The sequence below is a fragment of the Amblyomma maculatum genome, chromosome 1 (genome assembly GCF_055883805.1).
Source record: "Amblyomma maculatum isolate TAMU_Amacu chromosome 1, ASM5588380v1, whole genome shotgun sequence".
Lineage (NCBI taxonomy): Eukaryota > Metazoa > Arthropoda > Arachnida > Ixodida > Ixodidae > Amblyomma > Amblyomma maculatum.
The window spans coordinates 474,873,950-474,900,737 of NC_139344.1; the positions used below are offsets into that span (position 1 = coordinate 474,873,950).

Genomic DNA, 26,788 nt, shown 5'->3' on the forward strand with positions numbered 1-26,788 from the left:
TCAACTTAAGTGAACCCTCTTGGTTAGCCTCCACGTTTCAGCCCCATAGGTGAGTACAGGTAAGATGCAACTGTTGTATACTTTCCTCTTGAGCGATACCGGTAAGCTGCTAGTCATAATCTGTGAGTGCTTGCCAAATGCGCTCCATCCCAATCTTCTTGTTATTTCTTTTTCATGGTCCGGATCTGCGGTTACTACCTGCCATAAGTGGACATATTCGCCTACTACTTCCAGTGCTTCGCTACCTAACGTAAACTGCTGTTCCTTCCCGAGGCTGTTGAACATTACCTTAGTCTTCTGCATATTGATTTTTAAGCTTACCTTTCTACTTTTCCTATCTAGGTCATCAGTCATTATTTGCAGTTCATCCCCCGAGTTACTTAGCAAGGCAATGTCATTAGCAAATCGCAGATTACTGAGGTATTCTCCATCTACCCTTATCCCTAACTGTTCCCATTCCAAGTCTGAATACTTCCTCTAAGCAAGCTGTGAATAGTACTGGAGAGATCGTGTCTCCTTGCCGAACACCTTTCTGTATGGGAATTTTGTTACTTTTTTTATGCAGAACTATGATTGCTGTGCAGCCACTAAATATATCTTGCAGCATTTTCACGTACGACTCATCTACCCCCCGATTTCGCAATGCCTGCATCACCGCCGAAGTTTGTGCTAATACAACTGGAGGTGGAACATGTGAAATTTATTTCTAACATCAGAAGGTAGAGAAACGCACAGCAGCCTAGCTATTGAATTCCATAATGCCACAGTGGAGCCCTAGACTGCCAAAATTAACATTTATGCATGCTGCAACATTGAAATACTATAAAGTATATGCTTTGTGCATGAAATACATAACCTAATAATTGTCCACCTCTCCTTAATCAAAATATTGTGTCGAAGCCACCGCCAGTCCACAAGAAGCGTAATTCACGAGCCGAAGATGTGCTCGCTCGTCAGTTTTCTTTGCTTAAAACTTGCTTTTGGCATTGCCATTTCGCCTTTTGGTTGGCGTTTTTTTTGTCTTTGTTTCTGTATTTGCTTTTTAATCAACATTTTGTCTTTGCACTGCGCTCGCTGATCGCAGTCACTGCTTCAAATTAAGCTCTTTTGGAGCTGCCCTCGCACGACACAAGTTGTGGATTTCGCAGAGAGTAAAACAATGTTTTTTGAGCCTTGCAAGCAACATAAAGTCCCATGATTAAGGTTGTCAAACCGTGCTGAATGAAAAAAAAAAAAAAGCATATTCTCTAGCTTTTTTTATTTAGCCTCTTCAAGTTTATGACTCACATTTTTTTGTGTGTGTGTGTGTGTGATAGCATGCCTAGCAGTACAAAAAGCTTATTTACAAAAATAAATACACGCAGCATCGGTGATAGGTGGCCCTTGCTAGATTTCCTTTGGATCGCATTCATACAGTCGGATATTCACACCTCTTCATTCTTTTGTGCCGAAAGTAAAGTTTCTTTCCTGTTTAACAGCTCCAAAATTTGAATTAATTTTTTTTTCTTGTGAGCTGCCCCAAATATAAATTTTACTGCTCTAAAACGAAGATTTTGCTGCTCCAAAAATCGCTACAAATCTTATTTGAGCTCTTCCACCCCTAATGAACCACAGTGTGAGTTATTAGTCTTTCTTGAATGGTGCTGGCTCACTATTTCCTTATCTCAGCATCATTCCACATTACAGCAATGTGGTGGGTTCGACTTTCACTCCCAATTTTCTCAAATGTGGACCAGCTATGGCCCAGCCTGGTGCTTGGCTTACCAGGGCTCATGGCTTAGGAAAGGAGGAAAAAGGAACTGCATGGGCTTCTGCTGCGCGAAGCGGACTTAGGGTTGTCTAATGGTGGAACGAATCGCGAATTTTGGTGAACTAGAGTTCCCGGAGTGAACTAGAATACCTTTCCCAAGCATCTTATCCCAGAAGAGCCCAGAATCAGGCCGGGAGAAATCTTGTACCCACCAGCACCAGGATCGAAACTGGTACCTCCTGAATGTGAGGCAGATTCTGTCACAAGGCCATCATGTCTTGGTGGGGTAGTGAGCCTTTGCTCGGGTTCTCGTTCTAATGATGTTCAACGTGGCTTTGGAAGATCTTAAAAAAGCTTAATGATCGTTCATGAATTCAGAAAGGCCTTGATCAAATTTGGTGCGCTGGTGTATGCAGCACCGCCGTCCTCGTTTTGCCAGTGCCGCGCGCGCCGTCTGCACTTCTCTCCTCGTTCTGTCAAGGTGCAGGGCTAGTCTGCACGAGTTCTCGCTCACTCTGCACTCGCTCCAGAAGAGTTGCAGGAAAAAGTGCAGCATGGCGTACGCTCCGCTTGGCCAAGAGCAGACGACGCTGCGCATCGTTCTGCATAGCTTTTGTAAAGTCCGTCTCCTTCTGAACCCGGACGGTTCGCTGCTAACGGATCCGCAAATGGTTGCGTATACAAGGTGTTGCGTATACGAGGTAGTTGGGCTGCATGCTGGTGATTGGCATTTTGTTGATGGAGGAGCGGTATTATATGTAGTTGTGGCCACATATGTAGTGGTACGTGGCCGTGATACGGCACCTTCGCGCGCGTTGTCCTATGTAGTATTTTTTTTTTTTTTTATCGCGTTGTGACCTCGGAAGACGGGTGGATGCGAACAGAAATCAGTTGCGATCGATCGAGTTTCTGTCGTGCCAAGTGTGTGTGCCACAAGACTGCTTTCGCAGCGACTATGCGACATCAAACTTGTCGCCCACGGAGCACATAGAATGTCTGAGAGCGCAATGAGGTACAAACATACGTGCGTCAGTTAGTGCTTTTGGACAGAAGTTCGTGGAAACCAATCAAGCGTCTTGTTAGGCAGTCTTAATTATTTAAACTAGTACTCGTGGCAACTGCTTACAACGTTAATTCTCTCGTACCCAGGCGCATGAATGGCACCTTCGCAGACCGTCCGATATAACGATCGTGCGCAGTCGCACGTATTTGGTCAATTGGTGTCACTGTTAGTCGTCGTCACTTTCCGATCGAGCGCAGTAGACCTACGGCAGCTGGCTTCGAAACTGGACGTGATCATATGTTACAGCACGCGCGATTCATGATGCGCGCACGCGTCTGCTAGGTTGCAGAGTCCTACACTTGCGTACTCGTTTTGGCAGCTGGCGCCGCACTCCAGTGTCGGAACTGGCACTGCACGCTCACGTGACCATCTGGCACCGCTGCAGCACTTTTCAGAACTAGTGCAGCCAGTGCAAGCCAAATCGAAGAGACCTCAAGATCGGTGGCGACCGTAGCCGTCTAAGTAGACGTCTACGAGGGGGTATTGGAACGCGCCCGAACCGAAAACTGCTTAAGGGTGATGATGCTGACAATGACTACAACACGCTTGTTGGTGACATCTGATGGCCAGGCAATGCATCCGAAGTTCTTTGGGAAACGAGGCGACGAAGCCGTCATGGAGGTGCGCGGAGAATGGTGAGTTTCCTGCATTTATCTTAGCAGCGTTCTTGTTCATACTCCCAAAATGCAAACGCCGCCACCAATCAAAGCTCGGGGATAAGCGAGTGTTCGCACGCGAGTAATTTTATCTTACATTATGGGCCCGCCCGTACACTCGAACAAAGCTTGTATGCTTCCATAATGTACAAAGCAAGGATGCGGAAGATTACATGCTTCTGCACAACCCTCGTTGGCTTCAGAAGCCGGAAATAAAAGCAGTTTCCTAGTGAAATAGTACGCATCGCCCCCACGCTTGCATGCGCATAAAGGCAAATTTATCTTGCGGCGCCGAGAATAGAATCAAACGCGCGTACATCGCGCACCTATTCCGTCGGCACGCAGTAAAAGAAAAATACACAAAACATCTTAGGCAGGTGACGAAATCCGCATTCTTAACCTTTCACGTGTGCTCAAGTGCACTCCTAGTTATAGTTCATACGTTAATTTTGGACCTTCCTTGTAATATATCGTCCGCACGCGCGCGGAAACCTGCATGCATATAAACGCAGATATGTTATTGATTTCATTCATCATGTCAGTAAGATAAAGACATAAAATTTGCTGCAGGAAATTTGTTTGAAATTGCAGTTGCAAATTTCCTTTGCGCTAGTTTCTGCTATGCTTTCCTGCATAACCTGCCTGCGGGAGGAAAAGCCTGCTTTACAAACTGCGATTTTTTTTTTTTTTTTTTTACGTAGTTTTTTACAGACTGAGAGGGTCGACTTGCATTAAGCAGAACCTTTGTAAGAGAAAAGCAGAGCCGGTTATTGTGTGTCGATAAAAAGGCGTGAGACGGTGGTATCGGCACGTCGATCGCTTCACCTAAAAACTATAATGAGCAATTCTCAGGAAGAGCTAGGGTATCGTCGCGGTCTAGCTCTGGAAACTGCTCATGCATATTTATGGGCGCTTTTCCCAAGTATAACAAAGCGGCGCGGACGTCGTTGAAGTCAAAAATATTTTCGTCAATTGTTTTGAACTAAGATGGCCTCTTTTCTCGCGTAAAGTCTCTGCACATAATCCGTGCTCTATGGCGCCATAGCAGACGCCAAAGGCGCACCTCCTCCCTTCTCGCTTTCTGCCTTGATTTTATTTTGTGTGTGTGTCTGTGCGTGCGTGCGTGTGTGTGTGAGAGAGAGGACGGGAAGGGGGGGGGGGGTGGGAGGGGGGTTTCGAGGAGGTTTTGTCAGACCGCGCGCGTACGCGCGGAAAACACGAGGCCCCAGTGAGGGGAACAATTCCCGCTTTTCTCTCTCTTTTCTTTTTCTTTTTTGCAACGTTAGACCGGCTTAAGCGCATGGATTGCGCAGCTCAAAAGAAACACGCATGCGAAGTTGCAGACGGCGGGCGGGTTTCCAACGGCCATCGCTGAGGGCACGTGACCTCCCTCCAGCCAATCGGTGCCTCGAAAGGCGAAGTTGCTTCGCGACGCCGCCGAGTTTCAAACGGCTGCGGTCAAGTGAACCTACTGACGTGAAGCCTTGAAGACCTGGGAAGATGTCAATGGAAAGCAACGGTCGCTTTCGTAAGGCGGTGTTCCTATCGGTGTGTTGAATCTGAAGCTTTGCGACGCTGTGAACTGCCGCTAAAAGTTACGCTGCAAGTGCGGGCGCGGTGAGGTGAGACGCTTTCACATGCATGCACTTACGCCCGATCACTGATTTTATTAGCGTGAACATGCACATGAAGGAGCACCGACCTGGTCAGTGCGAATGAAGCCGATCATGTTGCAGTCCGACTATCCGTGCAATTGCGATTGTCAATGCATATATCTGCTTCGCTTTATTTGGCAGCGAAATTCTCTCGGCAATCGGTCATAACTCAGAAAGCCACCTATGCGACATTTTTACATGAATGATATGATTGTACAGCTCACGGCCAGGCCACATGTGCGCATGAAGCGCTACTTAAACGGCTCGTATACGTGCTGCATGCACCATCACGCTAGCTAGAAATTGAAAGGCTGCTTGGAGAGCTATATTATTGCAGCACACCGAAAACATATAGGTAACGCTCAACATGCATTGTGCATGCCGTCTGACGAAAAACCGTGCTCGATGTTATGCTTTTTCGTCACGATCATATAGGTATTCGGAAACAAAACGGTAACCTGTACCTTTGATCTTTTTATCTGCTTATTGTGTCAATTTTCTTTTGAAGCTTTAGTGTTTGTTTTTTTCTGTATGTACTTTATTGTGGTGCTCACTGCAAATATATGACGACAAGATGACATAGATTGGCTTTCGCCGGCATGCCATCATGCATCTACCGGCTCCAATTTAAAGCCAGCATTCGAGATGCTCCTCATGCAAGCCAGCTGGAACTTTACCTGAGCTGGGTGCATGCAGGATTTCTATTGGGGGTCACATAAGGAGTTAAATGATTGCATTTCTGAGAGCACCAGTAAGGTAGTGTGCATAGAAACTTCGCTTAGATTGCTCTTGCATTCCCAGAGATGGGAAAGCACAGCTATGAGTCTTGCTGGTGCCCAATCTAATATTTCCAGCAGGCAGTATTATATCTGCTCTTCAGTTTTGACAGCAACTCTAAATTTTGGTTTTGTTTGTGAGGCTTTGGAAATTTTGACCATCTGGGATTCTTTAGCATGCATTGACATTTGCACAGCATAGAGGCGCGATTAACTGCAGCCAGTACAGCACCGTGAAATCTGCAAACTGAAGGACAAACATTTTTAACTGAAACTGCCAAAACTACTTTGTGCTGCCGCAGCCAGGATTCGATCCCGCATCCTTGGGCACAGTAGGCGAGCACCGTAACCACTGTCCTGTTTCTATTGGAACAATTCTGCAGATGATAATTTAACAAGCCAGGTTAAACAGAATCGTTTTATTTCCGATGTCAAAGATCATCTTAGCTAGAAATAAAATACCCGTGTAGACAAAATTAATGTTCTTGGATAAGAGATTGTTTTAGAGCATAGCTCCTCTGTGCCCATGCAACGGTTGAGCTGCGTCACCATTGTTGTTGTAACCGAGCGAAAAAGAGTCAGGAGCCAAAGAATTTACCAGAAAAGAAAGAATAACTACCTTGTGGCTCTACTTTCTCTTTTGGCTCGTGAGAAAAATAAAGAGTGCTTTGTAACTTCACATGCACGCATACATACAAGCACTTCTCAAATTATTTGCCTTAATATATCACAAAAACATTTGAATAGTTGTACTCAACGTTAGAATATTTTAGTTCAGAAGTATATTTTTCCTCAACTAATGGCTCTGGTTAAGAGAATGTTGCTCAGTTGATGTGGAGCACTGTAGCCAAGTGGCAGTTTAATCTATAATAATAATGGTAACTGAGTTCCTGAGTGTAGATGTTAGAATTAAGTATTACTGTTCATTCATGCAGGCAGGTAAATCGCTGTGGCTGCTGAACAACAGAGACAAAAATATCAACCCAGATGGAACTGCTCATTTCCTTTGCTTGCACGTGTGAGTACTTTGGCTTGCCTGGGCTGCAATAAAGCAAGCAGCTTTCAGAATCTAGTTAATGCTCAGCATGCTGAAACGTGTGTTGGGTTGTGTATTTTAGCCCAGGATATGCTGCCTTCTGGGACATGGCCCATGCCACCTTTCTGTCTGAAAAACTTTATTTCAAGCATGTTACAGAGAGGAAGTTTGAGGTGGCCACTTCTTCAATGTGCTGACTCCTCATTCTTAGAATAAGGTAGCGCAAAAGAACGAGGACAGAGGAAGGGACCACAAACACGAATGCTCCCTTCCTCTGTCCTTGCCCTTTTGCGCTACTTTTTTATTCTAAGAATGTGCTACCAACTAGCCCAGCAACAAGTTTCATTGACATTTCATGCTCAACCCAAGCTGTGTGCCTTAATCTAGGCTCTCACTAGTGGAGAGCACCGCACCTAATTTCTTAATGGGAACCTGGAGCAGATAATTTTGAATTTACCCACGCAAAAGGATAGGCCAGCTGGAACTTCTAAAAACAGAACTGGTACCATTTCATTTTCAGTTAACACCAACACGAAATTTTTGACATCTGTTGAAGTGCATGAATAGCAAAGATATTAATTATAAGGAAGGGCATATCATGTTGGGAACAGCGCTAACACAGCACAACCCACTCACTCTCAATGGACACCCCAACAAAGCCAGGAGGGAATGGATGAAGGAAGGAATCTAAGTTGTGATTTTAGCCCTTTGGGACCTGAATATTGTTACCAGGGGACACATTTTCACTGCCCAAGACATCAACAAATTTAATGCTTTTAAGTACATGCAGATACTAAAAATGTCAGAGCATCCCGCTATTAGTATGATAATAATAAAGCCCAGTGGGTGCAGCAGTCCTTCATCCACGTCTATTGCTGAAAAAATATTTTCATGTAGCAATATTTTGCTTACCTTAAACATGTATGTTTCATGTGCTATGTTTTTTTTTCTTTGCAAAATAAATAGTTTTCCGCCTACCGGTAAATAGCATATGCAACTTCTCGTGAAGAGCAGCACGAACACGAATAGACTAGACAAGAAGGGCGACTCACAGTGCTGACTAGCAACTGATGGTTCCTGTTCTTCATCCTCTATCAGAAGAAGAAGAGTAACGATGAACACATGCACAAAAAGAAAGAAGAAATGGGGAAATATGCAAGTCAGCACCTTTGTTAGTGTTACTACTAAAAGAGCAGTCACTTTTGTGTGGATTCTTAATCCCTCCTGATTTTGCAGAGCTTGCTCATTATTGTTAGGAGGGTTTAAAATTGGGCTAGTTGATTTGCCACTTTTGAAAAATTTGTTCAAGGCAGAGAAAATGACATGAAACACATGAGCACGAACACAGGCGGTGGTGTCAGGATTTTCTTTTACCATCTCTGTTTCTCTTTCTTAATTTCTTTTTGTGCATGTGTTCATTGTTACTTTTCTGCCGAAACCCCTGCAGTGGTGCAGTGGTTAGGGAGCTTGGCTACTGTGCCCAAGGATGCGCGATCGAACCTGTCGTGGCGGCCGCTTTTTGACGGCGGCGAAGAGCTAGGCACCCGTGTGCCGTCAGTGCAAGGTAAAGAACGCCAGGTGGTCGAAATTTCTGCGAGTGCTCCACTGCTGCGTTTTTTGTAGCCTGAATAGCTTCCGGACGCTAAATCCCATAAACCAAACTGATCTTTTAGTTGAGGAAGAAGAAAACCACCTGTTAGCCAGTGCTGTATTCATCAGTAGTACTTGTGAGCGGGCTAGTTGGCTATACGACTCCGAAGACCTCCGGTGCTGCATGGTTATACACAAAAACAATACACACACAAGGGAATTAAACCAAGACAACACAAATGATGCGCTCGCTACCAACTGCCTGTTTTTGTGGTACGAAGAAGAAGAAAGCTTCACAAAAAACGTGGGGCTACAATATTAGGAAGAAGTAAACAAAAGATTCAGAAAAAATGCGAAGAAATTCAGAATAAAAAAATTATTCTTTTTCGTACCACAAAAACAGGCAGTATCATCTGTGTTAACGTCTTGGTTTAATTCTCTTGTGTGTGTATTGTTTTTGTGAATAACCATGCAGCGCCGGAGGTCGTCGGAGTTGTATTCATCACTTCTTGTCTAGCGTGTTTGTCTATTCGTGCTGTTCTTCACGAGATGCTTCACCAACCAGCTTGCCAATATGTTTTGGCACAGCATTTAGCACCGTCAAGCCCTAATTAAGAAAGACAGTTGTTTATGCCTTGCACTACTATTGCAGTGCAAAATGTAAGCGGTTAGTTCTTTGCATGATTGTCAAAAACTACATTAAGTGTCGTAAGTTCATAAATGATGGATTTTGCAAGATTGACGTGCCACAGCTTACCAAGCAAACGCCCAAAGAACCATGGAAATAATTTCTATTTTGCAGGTGCACATTACGCATGGAGTTCAAAAAGCTGAACATTTTACATTCGGATATTCTTTTTTAGACATCCACATCTAGACGTCCAATTCTGTATCGTCCATGCCTTCTATTCATGCAAATGCATAAGTTGTTTTCAAAATTAGAAAAGATCCAAAAAACAATTCACTTTCTAATAAAACAAAACCCAGAACATTGGTGCGAAGCAACACTATATGGTAAGCTCTCATGATAAGCTCCATAAAACCCCGGCCCTCAGTCACCAGCGGCTGCGGAACAACTGACCACGGCAACGGTCAGACCTGTGACGCAGCAGGGGGTGCTAAGAATTCCTGGCTCCGCTGGACAGGCCGCCATTGGAAACTGACCCTGGCAATGTTTAATGCTAGAACCCTAGCTAGCGAATCTACTTTAGCAGCGCTGTTAGAGGAACTAGACGGTATGAAATGGGATCTCATAGGGATTAGTGAGGTTAGGAGGCCAAATGAGGCACTGAAGGATGCCTGTACTGAAGGATGGGCATGTACTGTGTTATCGAGGTTTACCAAAGAGGCGACAACTAGGAGTATGTTTCCTTGTCAATAAATATATAGCGGGTAATTTAGATGAATTCTATCTATAGTATTAATGTGAGTGTGGCAGGCATCGTAATTAGGCTTAATAAACAATATAAACTGAAGGTTGTACAGGCCTATGCACCTACATGTAGTTATGATGACCAGGCAGTTGAAAGCTTCTACGAAGATGTAGAATCGGCAATGCGAAAAGTAAATACGCAGTATACTGTACTAATGGGTGACTTCAACGCCAAGGTAGGAAAAAAGCAGGCAGGAGACCAGGCAGTAGGTGACTATCGCACTGGTTCTAGGAATAGCAGTGGGGAATTACTAGTTGAGTTTGCAGAGTGCAATAACTTAAGAATCATGAATACCTTCTTCAGCAAACGGAAGAACCGGAACTGGACATGGAGAAGTCCTAACGGGGAGACTAAAAATCAACCAAGATACTTTGTTGGGCAAGTTGGTACTTATTCATTATTAATATAAACAGCGCGAACACAAAGACAAAGGACAAGATAAAAGAAAGCCACAGTACAAGCGCTGACTCACAACTATGCCTGAGCCCTTTACTCCAAGGCCCAGAAAAAACAAACATGAAGAAAACGAAACAGTCACGTGAAACAACCCCTGGGTTCACCTGCTGCACAAAAAATCACTTAAAAAAGACACCTCTTTGCTTGAAAGAGCAAGAGAAGTCTTGCTGACACACTTATTGTCCGTTGAAATAAAATATGATTCCACTATCTCTCTCGTCATCTTCTCTTTGTGGCGATACAAAATCCTAACCCTCTCAAACTTAGGAGTGCACTTCTTCTTCTCCTTCTTCATTATTTCACATGAATGGCAATGTGATACCAGAAATGTTTTGTTCTTTCCACTTTCCAAGTTGTTCCGGTGTTCCTGTAGTCTCTTATTAATATATCGTCCTGTTTGTCCTATATAACTGGCTCCACAAGAGAGTGGAAGCCTATACACAACACCTGTCTTGCATCCAACATATGGGTTTCTATGTTTCATCCCACATTCTTGCTTCTTCGCTTCTCTTTCCCTTTGAATAGCCGGGCAGATCCTCTTCATCTTGAGCGGGGCGGTCAATGCGACGTCAACACTATACCTCTTGCCTACATTTTTGAGGCCATGCGAAATTCTGTGCACATACGGTACCACTGCAACCTTCCTCTTCCTTTCACCCATGCTGGGCAGGGATTTCAGTCTGTGCGTTCTTTTAAGGCTCTTCAGCACCCGGCAACTGGCCTCGATAATAACCGGCTCCCGATAACCGGCCTTTGCAATTCTTGTCGTCTTTCAAAACTCTTGTCCATGCCGTGGTAACAAGGTTTCTTCAACGCATTTAATAAGCATGTGTTGATCATCCCATTCTTCATTAATTTGGAATGCCCCAAATTCGGTGATGATCATGTTTGTTGAGAATACAACCCGAGATCGATGAAGCCGTTGCTAAGCTCCAATTCGGGGCATTCCAAATTAGTGAAGAATGGGATGATCAACACATGCTTATTAAATGCGTTGAAGAAATCTTGTTACCACGGCATGGGCAAGAGTTTTGAAAGACAAGTGAAGATTTGATTAAGAAACGGCAGAGTATGAAAGCTTCAAATCCAACAGACCAGATTGAATTGGCCGAGATATCAAAGCTAATCAATAAACGCAAGGTGGCCGATATAAGGAAGTATAACATGGAGAAAATTGAGCATGCTGTAAAGAACGGGGGAAGCCTTAAAGCGGTAAAGAAGAAATTTGGCATAGGCAAAAACCAGATGTATGCGATAAGGGACAAGGCGAGCAACGTCATCACGAATATGGACAAGATAGTCAAAGTAGCCGAGCAGTTGTATACAGATACAGATCTCTACAGTAGCCAAAGTATTCAGGACCGTAACGAGATATGCGGTAGGAAAAAACAATCCGACGTTCCACCAGTGACGAAGGACGAGGTCAAGAAAGCATTAGAAGCTATGAAAAGGGGGAAATCAGCTGGAGAGGATCAGATAACTACAGATTTGCTTAAGGACGTGGGGGGATATCGTGCTAGAAAAACTGGCCACCCTGTATACGCAGTGCCTGGTGTCATCGACGGTAGTGGAACCATGAAAGAATGCAAACATTATCCTCATTCATAAGAAAGGGGACTCTAAGGACCTTCAAAATTACAGACCAATCAGCTTACTGTCTGTTACGTATAAAGTATTTACTAAGGTAATCGCTAATAGAATCAGGACAACCTTAGACTGCAATCAAGCAAAGGATCAAGCAGGTTTTCGGAAACGGTACTCTACTATCGATTATATCCATACCATCAATCAGGTGATAGAAAAATGCTCGGAATATAACTAGCCCTAATACCTACACGAAAAAGCATTTGACTCAGTTGAAACCTCGGGGGTGATGCAGGCATTTCGAAATCAGGGGGTAGACGAGCCGTACGTGAAAGTGCTGGAAGATATATATAGTAGCTGCACAGCAACCATAGTTCTGCATAAAGAAAGTAACAAAATTCCCATAAAGAAAGGTGTTAGGCAAGGAGACACAATCTCCCCAGTACTATTCACAGCTCCCAGTACTATTCACAGCTTGCTTAGAGGAAGTATTCAGAGACTTGGAATGGGAGCAGTTAGGGATAAGGGTAGATGGAGACTGCGTCAGTAATCTGCGATTTGCTGATGACATTGTTTTGCTAAGCAACTCGGGGGATGAACTGCAAATAATGATTGATGACCTAGACAGGAAAAGTATAAAGGCAGGCTTGAAAATCAATATGCAGAGGACTAAGGTAATGTTCAACAGCCTCGGGAAGGAACAGCAGTTTACATTAGGGAGCGAAGTACTGGAAGTAGTAGGCGAATATGTCTACTTATGACAGGTAGTAACCGCAGATCCGGACCATGAAAAGGAAATAACAAGAAGATTGGGATGGAGCGCATTTGGCAAGCACTCACAGATTATGACTAGCAGCTTACTGGTATCGCTCAAGAGGAAAATATACAACAGTTGCATCTTACCTGTACTCACCTATGGGGCTGAAACATGGAGGCTAACCAAGAGGGTTCACTTAAGTTGAGGATAACTCAGAGGGCTATGGAACGAAAAATGGTAGGGGTAACATTAAAAGATAGGAAGCGTGCAGAGTGGGCCAGAGAAATAACTCAAGTTACTGACATTCTAGTGGAAATTAAGAAGAAATGGGCATGGGCAGGGCATGTAGTGTGAAGAGAGGATAACCGATGGTCACTTAGGGTAACAAACTGGATTCCAAGGGAAGGAAAGCGTAGCAGGGGCGGCAGAAAGTTAGGTGGGCTGATGAGGTTGAGAAGTCCACAGGGGTCAAGTGGATGGGAGAGGCCTTCGCCCTGCAGTGGGTATAGTCAGGCTGATGATGATGATGAACACTATGTGGTGACTGGGAGCGCCCCTCGGGGGAAAGAGAACAAAACTCAAAACGCTCATGTGGCACTTAGCGAGGCCAGGGTTACCAATATCCTGCCTACCCGCTCTCACACTTTTTGGTCCCATTTCCACTATTTTTCTTTCTATGCGTGTGCTGGTTTCTTGCATGTTTACCTAGACTGCCATTCTCTTATATAAGCAAACTATTGTAAGTAAATCAGTCCTGAAGTGGAACCCTTTGAGAATGCATTGCTTCCTAGAAATTCTTTCAGAAGGCTTGTTTCCCATCCTATCTTCCATGCTTTCTCTGAGGGGTGCTCGCTGAGTTTGAACACCAGTGATGCCGGCCCTAAAGTAACAGCTGATGTCACATCACTGTGCGTTTGTGTTTGGATGTGTGTAGTATGAATTAGAACGCCATGCTAAGCGGAAAAAGCCTGGCTCGAATGTGTGAATTATGCTAAAGGGAGGGGGGGGGGGGCATTGAGCGATCTGTATAAATAAAGTGTATGTTGTGCCTGATGTCTGATTGAGAGTTACAAAGGCATTGAAGCCGGAGCTTGACGGGTCTGGAAAGAAAACTGCATAAAACTCTTAACTGCTATGGGAGTCAGCCACTAGTCTCTTAAGGATGCCGAGATTAAGAATGACGTAAAATCTTCTTCTAACAGTTTCCCCCAAGAAGGCTAAAGAGAAGGAAGCAGGGATGGTGGAGAGGAAAATCAAAGTTTATGGTGTTCAGCGCAACGACACACGGCCAAAGAAAGGAAGAATGAAAAGAAGGATGAACTATGAGCTTAAATTGCAAATACCAACTAGCCCAGTGACTAACTGTAATAGTCAAACAATCCTTAATCTGTGCGATCCAAAAACGACTCCTTGCCTTCCTCCCTTTTTATCATAGAAATCCTGGAATTATCCTTAAATACCAGGCCAAATAGTGGTCCATGGAAACCCTGCTTCTACATATGCAAAGCTAAAAAGAAATTGATAAAAGGCTTGTGAAATCTAAGGCTGGATTTACGCTCAATAATTACTTCGCTGTTCTTAATGAACGAATGATTTCACCCTGAGCAGTGGCTCCACAAGCATGGCAGAATTTTTCTGGAATGTAAAGATGAGCAGAGGCAAATAAGGATGACAGTGGGAAAAAATGAAAATGTGTAAGGAAATGTTAAAAGCCATTAAAATGACAAAACCATGTCAGGCTTCAGTAATTGAAACCTATAGTAGCAGCGTTCCTTCTAATGTTGTCAAATTCCACTTTCAAGGGGACTTAAATGGCTGCATATCATTACTGTGTATTATCTCATTCTCAATCAAGCACTACTTGGGGTGAATTTTGGTGTTTGCAATTTGCTTTTTTTTTTTTCAAACAAGCTTTCCGGTACCTGCAGAGATCGGCATGTCATCCTAGGCCAGTGCACGTGACATTTTAACGTGATAGCATTAATGGTTCTGTTGCTCAGAAAATGCGGTCTCGACATTGTGAGCAAAAATCATGAAAGTGGCATGGTCTGTGTGATTTGGCGAGACCACATCTGCCAACTCGGGTTGCTCATTTCAGGTGAGAAGGTAGAATAACCTCAGTGTGCTGGTGCAGTGGTTAGGGCACTTGACTACTGTGCCCAAGGATGTGGAATTGAATCCTGGCCGCCGTGCAAGGCTGTGCGATGTCAGTGCACGTTCCGCATGAGATCAAAATTTCCGGAGCCCTCCACTACGCCATCTCTCATAGCCAGAGTTGCGTTGGGATGTTAAACCCCATAAACCAAACCAAGAGTCAACCTTCCGGTGCACTTGGATGTTGAGGCAGGCATGCTACACCAAGGCTATGCAGGTACGTTCATTCAGCTTGGTTAAATGAGCTTTATATGCCTACACTATCGTGTCTTACCCTTGATGGTGGAGCTTAGGTGTCCCCCATAGTTATTTTTTTGGCTCAGACTTTTCTGTGACCACTGCTTTTATTTTTGTTTCTATCGTGTGCAGAGCAGTGGCAAGGGCCCGCTGCCAACAGGATGAACCCTGGCCAAGAGGCACCAAGTAGAAAGCACCGCTACTACTTTCATGGAAGTGCGGGGAGCTCTTGTCACTCTCCTCCTCTTTGCCTCTTGCACTGCTGTGCCACTGCCATGGGAAGCAGCTGCCAAGCCAGACCACGAAGAGCTGGCCCCAGCAGAGACAGGTTTGCCTGTAACTTACCTATCAGCAGCCATACCGGAGTCAGCTAACAGCACTTTGCTCCAAGAAGCTAATGCAGCACGTGCCATCAAGTTTTTTGACAAAGGAGTCACGACAGTGACAATTACCACCCCAAGTAGCAAGGGGCTGGCCAGCAAAGATGTCAACACAGTACACAGTGGAGAGGCAGATTTAGTGACCACAGTGTCTGGAACCCCAGTTCCCCACCAGCAAGCTACCACACAAGGTTTCTTGGAATTACACAAGGACATACTTGATTACGAACTCAGTTCCCTTAAGAACAAGCCAGCAGACAGATTGGTGACTGTACCAGATTCCCCAGGCAGCAGTGTGGCTCCCATTACAGAAAATGACAGCATCCTGGAGGATGCAGTGCAACTGGCAAAGCCAACACACGCCCCTAATGGCAGCGACATCTATGAGGCACCGGTGTATTCACTGCACGCTTTTCTCGGTGATAGAGAGCTGACTACGCCAATGTCTGCCTCAGCTTTTAATGTGACCAGTGAAACTAAAAAAAAAGACATGCGCATTTCTACTGTTCATTTCGTGGAAGCACCACATATTGTAGAGCTAACTAGCAAAATTTCACCAAATGAAGAGCCCAGCACAACAATGAGTGCCATCCAAAACTATTCCAAACTACAAGGTCTCACGGAGAGCACCAACATTATGGATGCACGCACTCCATATGCTGATGCACCAACTACCGCAGCTGTGGAACCAAATGTTATACCAACAATAGAGGGGGGGACCAAGGGCCTCCTACCGGAAAGCAGTCAAGATTTTCAACAGGCTTTTTCTTTGAGTACACAGGCATCCAGTGAGGAATTGGACATTAGTGGAGAGGAAGATGTTGAACTGCAGCTGGAGAGCCTTGTGACAATACAGAGTCCAACAGTGAATCCATCAGAAACTCAAACCTTGACCAAGCAACCTTCGACTGCCACCTCTACAAATTTTACTCCTGATGATGTTGCATTGACACCAGTTTTGACCACGCAAAGCAGCACGTTGACCACAAGCTACCCATTGGAACCTGTGTCAAATATGCCACCTGGCAATGAAGGTGTAAGCAAGGAAACTGAGGCTTCCCATTGGAACACAAGCTCCCCACTGGAACCTGTGACAGATATGCCACCTGTCAATGAAAGTGTTAGCAAGGAAACTGAAGCGCAGTCATCAGAGAGCACGTCAGTCCTTGGCACAGAACTGCCAGATGTGCAAGCAGAGCAGAAGACCCCATCAAATGAGACGACTACAACCATAGCGCTTGAGCACGCAACTGTGCCATTGCTTCAGAATGGTACCAGCCAAACGAGTGACAATGAACCTTCAAGCACTACACTGCCATTTACATACAGTCCTCCCCTTGAAAATATGAAGCCAAATGCCACTGCTGGTATAACAGCTATTTGGGAAGCTGGCACTGTTTGGCAGGAAATTCCTCTTGTCTACAACACATCAGCTCAAGCATCTTTACTGCATGCTGACACGGCAACCTTACCCCTATCAACAAGCACTATTTCAACCTTAACGGCTGCTGGAATTTCATTAGGGGCCGCTGCAACTGAAGCACAAAGTCCGTCATATCTGGAAAGCACTCCTGAACGAGAAAAAACAGCTGGAACATATACAGAGGCATTTAACCCTTCCTACAGTGATGAAACATTCCATACTGAGGTCTCAAAAGACAGCTCGCCAAGATACACTTCTTTGTACTCGGTTTCACAGTCACCAGATGGTAACACAGAATTTTCTCCAACCTATGCGCTTGATGCTACAACCCAAGAACTCGGCACAGGAGGCAATACAGTGGTAGCGCCATCACAGAGAGTGGGAAGTAATACAATCACAGATATAGTACTGCCAACTGCCATGCTAAGCACAGTACTTGCCGATCATGATACCGAACGTTATGCAACTAGAGGTGCAGTGCTGGAGAGCATGCCCACAGCTGACATTGCCAGCACTACTGCCACAAGCGTAGATGGCCAGATAATAACCCCAGAGGGAAGTGGTAATTTGCATGAAAATGAGTCAACACATTTGGTTACTAAGACTTCAACAAAGCATGTGCTTCAGAAAGAGACTGCCCACAGGGAACTTGAAACAACGCAGGCACCAAGTGAATTTATGCAAGTGCCTTCAGATCTGCCCAGTACTACGATGGCTGAGCTGGCAAGCACGCCGCCTCCACTGCATAGGAATGTGGAGGCCAGTGAAGAACTCACATCGTATGCTCCAGTGAATGATACGACAGCGAGTGCTCCAACCCTTGAGCAGGATACACAGCCACCTATAGTGCGCGGCGCTCAAAACGGTGCTTCGCCGGTTGTGCCAGACGTCTCCATAAGCGTCACTCCTGAACGTGAAGCACCTCAGTTCACGGGTTCTGATGGCTTCTCGCCTCCGGCTGTACCGCCAACTCGCGCGACCAGCACAGAGCCGACTGTACCATCAGAACGAGCCGGCCCCGATGACTCACCGCCTTCCGCCACTCCGCCAACTACGACCACCGGCACCACGTCATCGCCACCGGTCACTACCTACCTGGCTCCCCCGCGAAAAGTGGGCTGCGTACCCATGGAACCCCCGCGAAGCCCGACGCACGAGTTTCGGCTCGTGTTCAACACGTCGGCCGAATTCTCGTGGGAGCAGGTGGAGGCACTGGAGCAGCGCATCCAGCACTTTGCCCGCGACGACATCTGCCCGCGTCGCTTCGCGCGCACTGCGTTCGCCCTGGGCCCTCCGCACGTGCTCAGCTGGACTGACCCGTCGGCCAACTCGAGCTGGTGCGACCGTGCCGCCGTCGACGCCCTGCTCCGCACCATGCGCGCCAACTCGGGCCAGCCGACACCCGAAGTCACGCGCGCCTTCTACCCCGAGTTTAGAATCGTCGCGGTGGAGCTGCGCTACCGCGGCGCCTGCGCTGACCGCCGGAGTGCCGTCGCGCCCATCGCAGCCACTGTGGTCGGTGTAGTGGCGGCTCTGGTGGCCGGCTTAGCGACTCTGCTTTGGCGGACATTGCGGCGGCTCTCACGGTCGCGCAAGCTGGACGTCACCGCGGCGCAGCCCTCGTTCGACCTGAAGCAGCGGCGGCCCATCTTGCTGCCAGGAGAGAACCGGCCGGGCACCAACGGCACGCCCAGCAAGAGCCCGCACACCAAGCCCAACCCGCCGTTCGTGGTGGACACGGACTTCTGCTATATCAACCCAAACTTCCTGGAGGTGGTGAAGCCCTCGCCCCCGCCCCCGCCGCCCTACCGGCGGTCGATGGACCGGCGCGTGCGCAGCCTCGAGGCGGTGCTGCCGCCGCCAAGGCCTCCTCATGGGCCACACTCAACGCTGGGAAGCCGCAGCCTGCGCAACACCACCCCGGCTGCCGAGCAGGACGAAGGCACGTCGTCCAGTTCCGGAGTGGAGTCCGACGCCCAGCCTTCAGGCGAGGCCAAGTCCAACGAGAGCAGCTGAATGAGCCGGCGTTAGCTCAGGGCGCGCTCTGCGGTAGGAGTCCGCCGAATGATCAGCTCTCATATCTGACTCAGAAAAAGTAACGCAGGCGTATTAGTATTAAGAGAGATATTGACCACCCTGATTGTGGTAAAAACTCACGTCACAAACCAATGCACAGTAAAAGAGGTCACCCACGCAGAGGTTGAGGGAACTCCTGTCTCCCGCTGCTGGTCTGCTGAGTGACACGGCACAAAAAGCATGCGTTTTCCTCTCCGATGTTGGAGTGAGGCCCATAGACGCTGTGTGCACACACCACACTTGGTAGGCTCGATCTCCAAACACAGCTCATTGTACATTATTGCAGACACAGTTCAAAGAAGGAAACGTCCATAGCTAATTGCTGCGTGCTTTCCGTTATGCATCGAATGCTTGCTTTTGCAGTGTACAAAAGGGAGAACAACGCTTATCGTCATTAATCACACAAGGTGATGCCATCCTACATTTCAACAAAGCAAAGAGAGATCCTCCATTCTGCATGAGTCACATCACTAATTATTAGCATGCTGTGTAGTGTTCAGTTGAATCCACGCGTTGTAGTTCAAAAAGTCTGAAATGTGTTACAGAAAGGTCAACAATCTTTGTTGAGCTGTAACTACATTGTATGACACTGGGAGCAGTTTTCTTAACGTACTCTATCTGACCTCTTCGTGCTGTTCAGTCATGCTACAAGTTTTTTGTTTTGTTTCTGAAGGAATTCCAAGTGGGCACCTATGTGCTATGTGAATGAGTACAATGCACTAGAGCTACTTTGTAATATTTAAAGGGCTGTACAGCCCTGAAATGCTTCTACGGTCATGCATCTCCATGAACTGTGGAATTGTGTGAATTTTGAATGTATTGCTTGTAAAATATATCTATGCCTTAAATTGTGCTGCATCCATGTCAGGCAGCAGTTCTGTGTATGTGTTGACACGTCTTGCTTGTCTGGTGACTGGACTTGTGATGCTTTTTTAAAAAGCACTTCAGCTTTTGTCAGTTGTACTGCCAGCAGACAAATATGCTTTCCCAGTGAACTTTTTAGAGCTGCACAAATGATGTTTACCTCAGATGCATTTGGTTTCAGATCAATTCAGATTCACGCATCATGTGCTTTCACGAGCAGCTGCTTAGTGACGACACCCTGGTATGGCTACCTCAGTCTGTTATGATGCAGCACTAAAATGTCGTGATGTGGCTGGACACCCACATGTTAATGCTAGAGGAAATTCATAAAACAGTGACACTAGAAGCTCGCAGAGAGAGATGCAGCTTCCATGAGTTTCACTCGTACTTTGCATGCAACATTCTAAAAAGTACGCAAGTGGTGCATTCGCAAAAAAAAAGATTTCACTTCACCTTGTGTCACTCATACTTCTCAAAGATTCAGCAAAGGTTTTGATGGAGCAATATAAAACTACATCCTTGGATAGAGAATGATAGAGAAGCTAATCAAGCATTCAGTTATTGTACCCCCTGTGCATGTCACATATTGATGGTGAACTACTTTTTCAGGTGCAGATGGCACCAGAGAGAATAGGCATACTGGCCATGTAATTACTCTTGGTGAGGAGTAGGATGAGAACTTGAGAAGGGGCAAAATGACAGATGTGGAGGACATTTCCAGTCGCATTATATGAAGTTGGCAAAGGGAACAAGCGCACAAAAGACACACACGTAAGGAAGAAAATGACGAGTCTTTTGTGCGCGTGTTCCCCTTACCAACAGCTATGCACCATCTTGCCCAAGTTCGAGTTATGCATTATATAAATTATGGCATAACAAAAGATGCTTGCCTGTGCTGTGGATGTACGGAGAACTACTTTCCAAGTGCAAACATACCCAGCTCAAAAGGCTGCACTAGCTTTGGCATCATTGCATGTCTCATATGAAACGGAGTATAGGTGATAGTTGGGCACATGTTGCTGGGTTTGAGTAATGGTCCGAGTGATGCAAGTCTGGCCGACTGTACACTTGAGCAGCAGGGCTGCCTCCAGATTGCTTTCTGTGGTAAATGCCATCACTGCAGCTCACTCAAGCTTTATTTTTACACCGCGATTGTATATATAACTTGTGATGGTGAAACTGCGACGTTCTAGAGCGCTGCCTATATTGCTGGCCTGTAGTAAACAAGCAAAAGTGTGCTCTACTCTTTATGTACAATATGACTGTGCAAACATGCATTGGCACCCAGAAATGGCACTTGAACATGAAAGAAAAATGAGAGGGAACCAACTATAGTACTTCCTGTCGAAATTCACTGGAAGTGCAATAAATGCACTTGTAAGCAAACACGCTATTACATCTGTGTCTTGGACAGAAAGGTAACAAACTGAAAGCTCAACTCAGGTAGGCACACACAGATGGATATTTATAACTTTCTGAGGCCCAATCCACACAACCACACATAATGTTGTGTGCAGTCATGCGTGTCGAGTCTTGTTTCACGTTGTTAGGTTTAGCCTTACCTTCAAGGGTCTTTCTTTACTCATGCAGCCAGTGTTATTGCAGAAGTTTGTTGTGCTTCTTTATATACATTTGATTCAGATTCTGCCTCTGAATTTTTTTTGTGTGTGCTATGTTCTGGAGCATCACTGCAGTTAGTACTGAAAAAACTTTTGATATTGACTGATGTTTGAACACAGTTCAAGTGACCTCTGGAACCTTTTCTTCAGAAGGGCTGGCTGCTGTTTGTCGTAAAGAACCCACACACATACCCACACACATACAGACCACTGAAGGTTGCATGCTTGATATCTACTCAGACGGTCAAGTCAGCAAACATTTTTTTCATAGTGTGCCGTAAGAGGGAGGGAGCACCATGTTAAATGTTATAGAGCACAGCTGTATTGCAGTGCTTCTAGGCAGAGTTCTTCCAGTCGATGCATATTAGGCACTGCTCTAGAAAGACTGCAGTGAAGACTATGCATTCCAGAGCTACTTTATTCCAAGCTGCTAGTCCCCTGTGCATTAGTTCTGCGCTTGTGTCCTGTCTGATCTGTTTAACAGAGGGCTCACATTGCTGACCACGCATTATTTATTGAGATATAATAGCAAGTGTCTATGCGTGCAAAGTTGTGTATTAGTGGCTTGATTGTCCTTGTGTAGAGAGTCACTGACAGCCATGATGTAACTAGTACTGGCATTTTTCCTTTTGTTTTATATTTCACCTAAATGAACTATGATGATATGTGACACAGTTCTGAGACCAAAGTGCTGCAAATAATGAAAGACGCGGAGCAAAAATTCTGATGATAGATTAACTGCTCATTAACTGGGAGTATGGAATTGATCCTGCTTGTAAGCTGGGTACCATGACTATGTGGATGACGAAAAGAGTGGTGGTTGGATTGCCATAAAATACCTTTCATACTCAGCACAGGCTAAATGTGTTTTATTCTGCTGCTGCTGTTCATTATTTGCACTTGTATGCCATGTACATCACAATTTTTATTTTCCTTTCCCTCTGCTACTGCTATTATGTGTGCATGCATATATATATATATATATATTATAAATATAAATGTATGCATGTACCTTGCTCGTATCAAAGCCATGTTTTTCGGCCATGCAGTCTGCCTCACCAAATGGGCCGTAATGCAGGCCTATCAAGTTAATGCATGCCATGTGCCATGATAGCACGTAATGAGCGCATGGGCACCCAGCTAGTCTTTCCATTAATGGCCTTCCCATATGCCCTGCCAGCAAATGATCGGAGTAGCTTAATAAGTCACACATCGTTTTACTAGTTACACGAGTGCAATACAGTAAAATTTTGTTTCTATACCATATGCAAGCGAGACATAGGGTGTGCATGTTTGAGCCTGTGGCTTGCACATATCCTGTGGTCAGCACTTTCTAGGCCACACACTTGGCACAGTGGTGAGCAGATGCTCGGAGTTCTACGTAAGAGGCACATTCAGAGCAGTGTAATCTCATTCTTGGAGAATTCCAGCCACAATCTTGTCAGTTTGCTCTACAACCTGCTCATTTTTTGTGTTTAGTGATTGTAGTCGTATAAAATATTAGCTTCTTCCTTGACTGCAGTGCTTCACGATTTGTTCATGTGCACTGTTTCAAAAAGGTATCAATATTTCAGCAGCTCTGTGGACACTTCAAGGCTACTTTAAGAGCAATACTGGTCACATCATACTCGTTTTTCAGGTTGCCTTGCCCATTGCTGAATGGCTCAAACAGGACGTGCTCACAGTGTGAATTGCTCATCCGCAGCACCCCATTTTGGCCCATCACCAGCAATGCATTCTTGGCCTAACTTTTATGCACCTCTTCCTGTGCAGTTCTCACTTTTTTTCGACATATGTTAATTCAAAACTGCCTGCACTTTAGAAGAGCTCAGGTGTTTGTCACAGAACCTTGACCTGTAAAAGCATGGGTGTTTTGGACAGAGAAAAATGAAATGGCATGAACTTGGTAGGGAAAGGGCCCCTTATTGTTGCTCATGACAAAACAGCAGCAGAAGCTATTCAACCGGGCACAGATTTCAATTCAAGAGTGAATATGATCTCTATTAGTTTCTTGTGTGCACTCATAAATTAGATGCTACGGGATTTTCGCCGTACTGTGGGGGTGTGACCTTGGACATCTACTGGCTGCACTAGCCACATGAGAACTCTCAGCAGCTTCCCATTTGCCAATTTCGCCTTTGTCAATATTTGGCACAATGCTGGCCATGCAGTGAAGCTAGTCTAGCCGAGTAGTGGCTGCTGGCAGCTCTCACCAGACTTCCTTCGTTTGCCAAGGTGTTCTAAACCCTCTTCAAGTTCGATACGCATAGGATTGACTTTATTTAATGCTCTCTGAATGGCTAAGGATGCCACGTTGCTCATTTGCAGTAAACAAGCAGGACAAAAAGCTGTGGTACTGCATGCACGTGTTCCTTTCGGTGGTCACATAATGAACAGTTTGCCTCTATCTATAAGCTGACCTGGTGAGCTATTGGAAAAAGCAAAGAGAACTCAACTTGGCACAATTTTCACTTACGGTTTCTCTGCCTCGAACACACTGCAACCAACAAAACCTCATTCAAGCAGCGCTTTTACAAACTCTAACCAGAGGTGAATTATGCACATTACCTGCAATGCCTGTAGTCATGTACAAACAAAATCTGCATTGAAACGCTGCCCTCATTCAGGATTACAGAAATGCGGTGCATTATTAAAGCTCGACATAAGATGAAATCATATGCTCAAGAATTCTGATCATCATCATCATGCTCAGCCTGACTTTACCCACTGCAGGGCAAAGGCCTCTCCCTTCCTTATTCCTCCAATTAACCCAGTCCTGGGCTAGCTGCATCCACTTGACCCCTGCGAACGTCTTAACCTCATCTGCCCACCTAATTTTCTGCCGCCCCATGCTATGCTTTCCTTCCCTTGGAATCCAGGTTGTCGCCCTAAGCGACCATCGGGTATCCTTTATTCGCGCTACATTTCCTGCCCATGCCCATTTCTTCTTTTTGATTTCTACTAGAATGTCAGTGACTTGAGTTATTTCTCTGACTCACTCTGCACCTTTCCTATCTCTTAACATTATCCCTACCGTTATTCTTTCCATAGCCCTCTGCTTTGTCCTCAACTTAAGTAGAACCCTTTTTGTTAGCTTCCACATTTCAGCCCCATAAGCAAGTACAGGTAAGATGCAACTGTTGTATACTTTCCTCTTGAGCGATACTGCTAAGCGGCTAGTCATAATCTGGGAGCGCTTGCCAAATGCGCTTTATCCTAGTCTTATTCTTCTTGTTATTTCCTTTTCATAGTCCGGATCTGCGGTTACTACCTGTCCTAATTAGACACATTCGCCTACTACTTCCAGTACTTCGCTACCTGATGTAAGCTGCTGTTCCTTCCAGAGGCTGTTGAACATTACCTTAGTCTTCTGCATATTGATTTTCAAGCCTACCTTTCTACTTTTCCTGTCTAGGTCATCAATCATTCTTTGGAATTCATCCCCTGAGTTCCTTAGCAAGGCAATGTCATCAGCAAATCGCAGATTACTTACGTATTCTGATCCCTCCAACTTATTCACCAGTGGCCAGCAGAGCAAACAGGACATCATCAACCATTTAACAACTGCTGTTCCCAGTTGCACTCTGCTATAGTGGAAGCAGAGGCAGTGCTTTACTGCCAGTAACGATAACTACAGATTTTGCAAAAGGAATGCTAGCATTATTCATGGGAAACCAGCGTTCATGTCACATTCCTGGGCCCTTTTCTTAAGTGAAATAAGAAAGTGCATGCTCAGCAGATTATACTGTCTAGCTGCGTGTAAGGGGCAAGAAACGTGGCAACTTTCACGGTGTTGCAACAGAAACCGGACATAGTTTTAAAATGTGAGGATACATATGTGTGCGTAAACCTGTGCCCTGTACGAGTGTTTTCTGACAAAATGTGCCTGCAATAAACTGGTGTCCCCAAGCTCTTGTCTGTCTCGGCACATAGGTGCATTGCTAGCACTCCATTATACTTTGCAATAGCTTTTTCTGGAATTGGAGGAGAAGGAAACTATGGAGGTCAAACGCACAGTCTCATCCTACACAATACAATCCACAGTTTTTTACCTCTTAGAACATATACCGACGAGCCCACTTGTAAGGAACCTGACAGTCATGCATTGGTATTATCTCAAGTTTATAGTAGTGGAAGTTTATAATACCTAACTACAGTCAAAAAAGCAGTGTCAGACAAAAGTGGTTTATTCCCTTGAAAAGTGCTGTGTGCACATTTGTTCCTTCAAAGTAGACCCTACCAAGCTGCTTTCTAAGCTCTGGAGCCGAGGCCATTCAAAATTAAGGTTCTTGACGCAACGTGTGTGCTAAAATCGAGGGTGCCTGCTAGACACCAGTGTGACTTGACTATCTGTGACCTTTGCACTGTCCACATGTGGCAGCAGGCAAAGATCACTAGTGCAGACAGCATAACAGCCACTTGGCTGAGTAGCCCATCAATCTTGCCTCGCGACTAGTACTCAAGCTTCTCGCATTGCTATCCTCAGTTGATTATCGGTGCTGTGCAGTAATTTAGTTTTCAAACCTCGCCCCTGTTTTGTGCTTACATTTCTCGTTCTACTCTCGATACCTTTCCCAGCATGCACCATTTGCCCTTCCAGCCTGTTTAGGCACACCTTGTCAAAGGTTAAGTGCCAATTCAATGCATATTCTTAGCTTTGTTTTTTCTCTTTGTAAAATAAAAAGTAAAAAAATCTTTTATCTCTGCGCTGACTAGATTTTGACTTCGGGGGCAATTAAGGGACCTCCTCATTCATAATAACCGTGTGGTGCAGCCATGGGTGTTTGTTTCATTTGGAACACAATGCCATAGCCCCAGCACACATTTTTGACAGCAGTTGTTCATAATAAGCAAATGCTCATGATAACTGCCACCGTTGTAATTGGGCTCGACTTCATATTGTCAATATTCAACTTGTTCAGACATATTTCGAACACATCTGTCAGCTTCCGAAAGTCGGGGGAAAAAACAGTTTTTGCAATTACGAATTTGCTAGGCATGCCTAGTTACAAGAAGCTTCAGTGAATGGCACCAGCAACAAAATAAAGCGCTGACAGCAATGTGCCACGCAGCTAGGGGCTCCATGCGGCGGCTGAACTATATGGCGGAATAACAAAGGACACGACTCGCCCGCAGGCTCCCCTCCACTGCTGAGGAAAGCTGCTGCCAAGTACCTACTCCATCTCACAACTTCCCGCCAAAATGAAATGACAGAACTGCCATGAGGATGAGCCTAGAGTGAAAAAAGGAGAATGCGCATATGCCTGAAAAAAAAAAAA

The 26,788-nt window shown here is 45.4% G+C and overlaps 1 protein-coding gene across 2 annotated transcripts; it reads left to right on the forward strand.

Annotated features, from left to right (window-relative positions):
* The first annotated feature begins 4,762 nt into the window (after positions 1-4,762).
* On the forward strand, positions 4,763-26,611 carry LOC146210012 (uncharacterized). 2 transcript variants are annotated; one of them, XM_084606278.1, is made up of 3 exons: positions 4,763-5,091; positions 6,836-6,918; positions 15,280-26,611. In XM_084606278.1, the coding sequence occupies exon 3, from the start codon at positions 15,358-15,360 to the stop codon at positions 18,964-18,966; it is 3,609 nt and encodes a 1,202-aa protein (XP_084462404.1). In that variant the 5' UTR covers positions 4,763-5,091; positions 6,836-6,918; positions 15,280-15,357; the 3' UTR covers positions 18,967-26,611. The 2 variants fall into 2 exon arrangements, with proteins under 2 accessions (XP_084462404.1, XP_084462411.1); XM_084606285.1 differs by lacking the exon at positions 6,836-6,918.
* Positions 26,612-26,788: the final 177 nt, after the last annotated feature.

What these genes read in the sequence shown, in the direction of transcription:
- LOC146210012 (XM_084606278.1), top strand. Translation starts at nt 15,358, where the DNA reads ATGGAAGTGCGGGGAGCTCTTGTCACTCTCCTCCTCTTTGCCTCTTGC.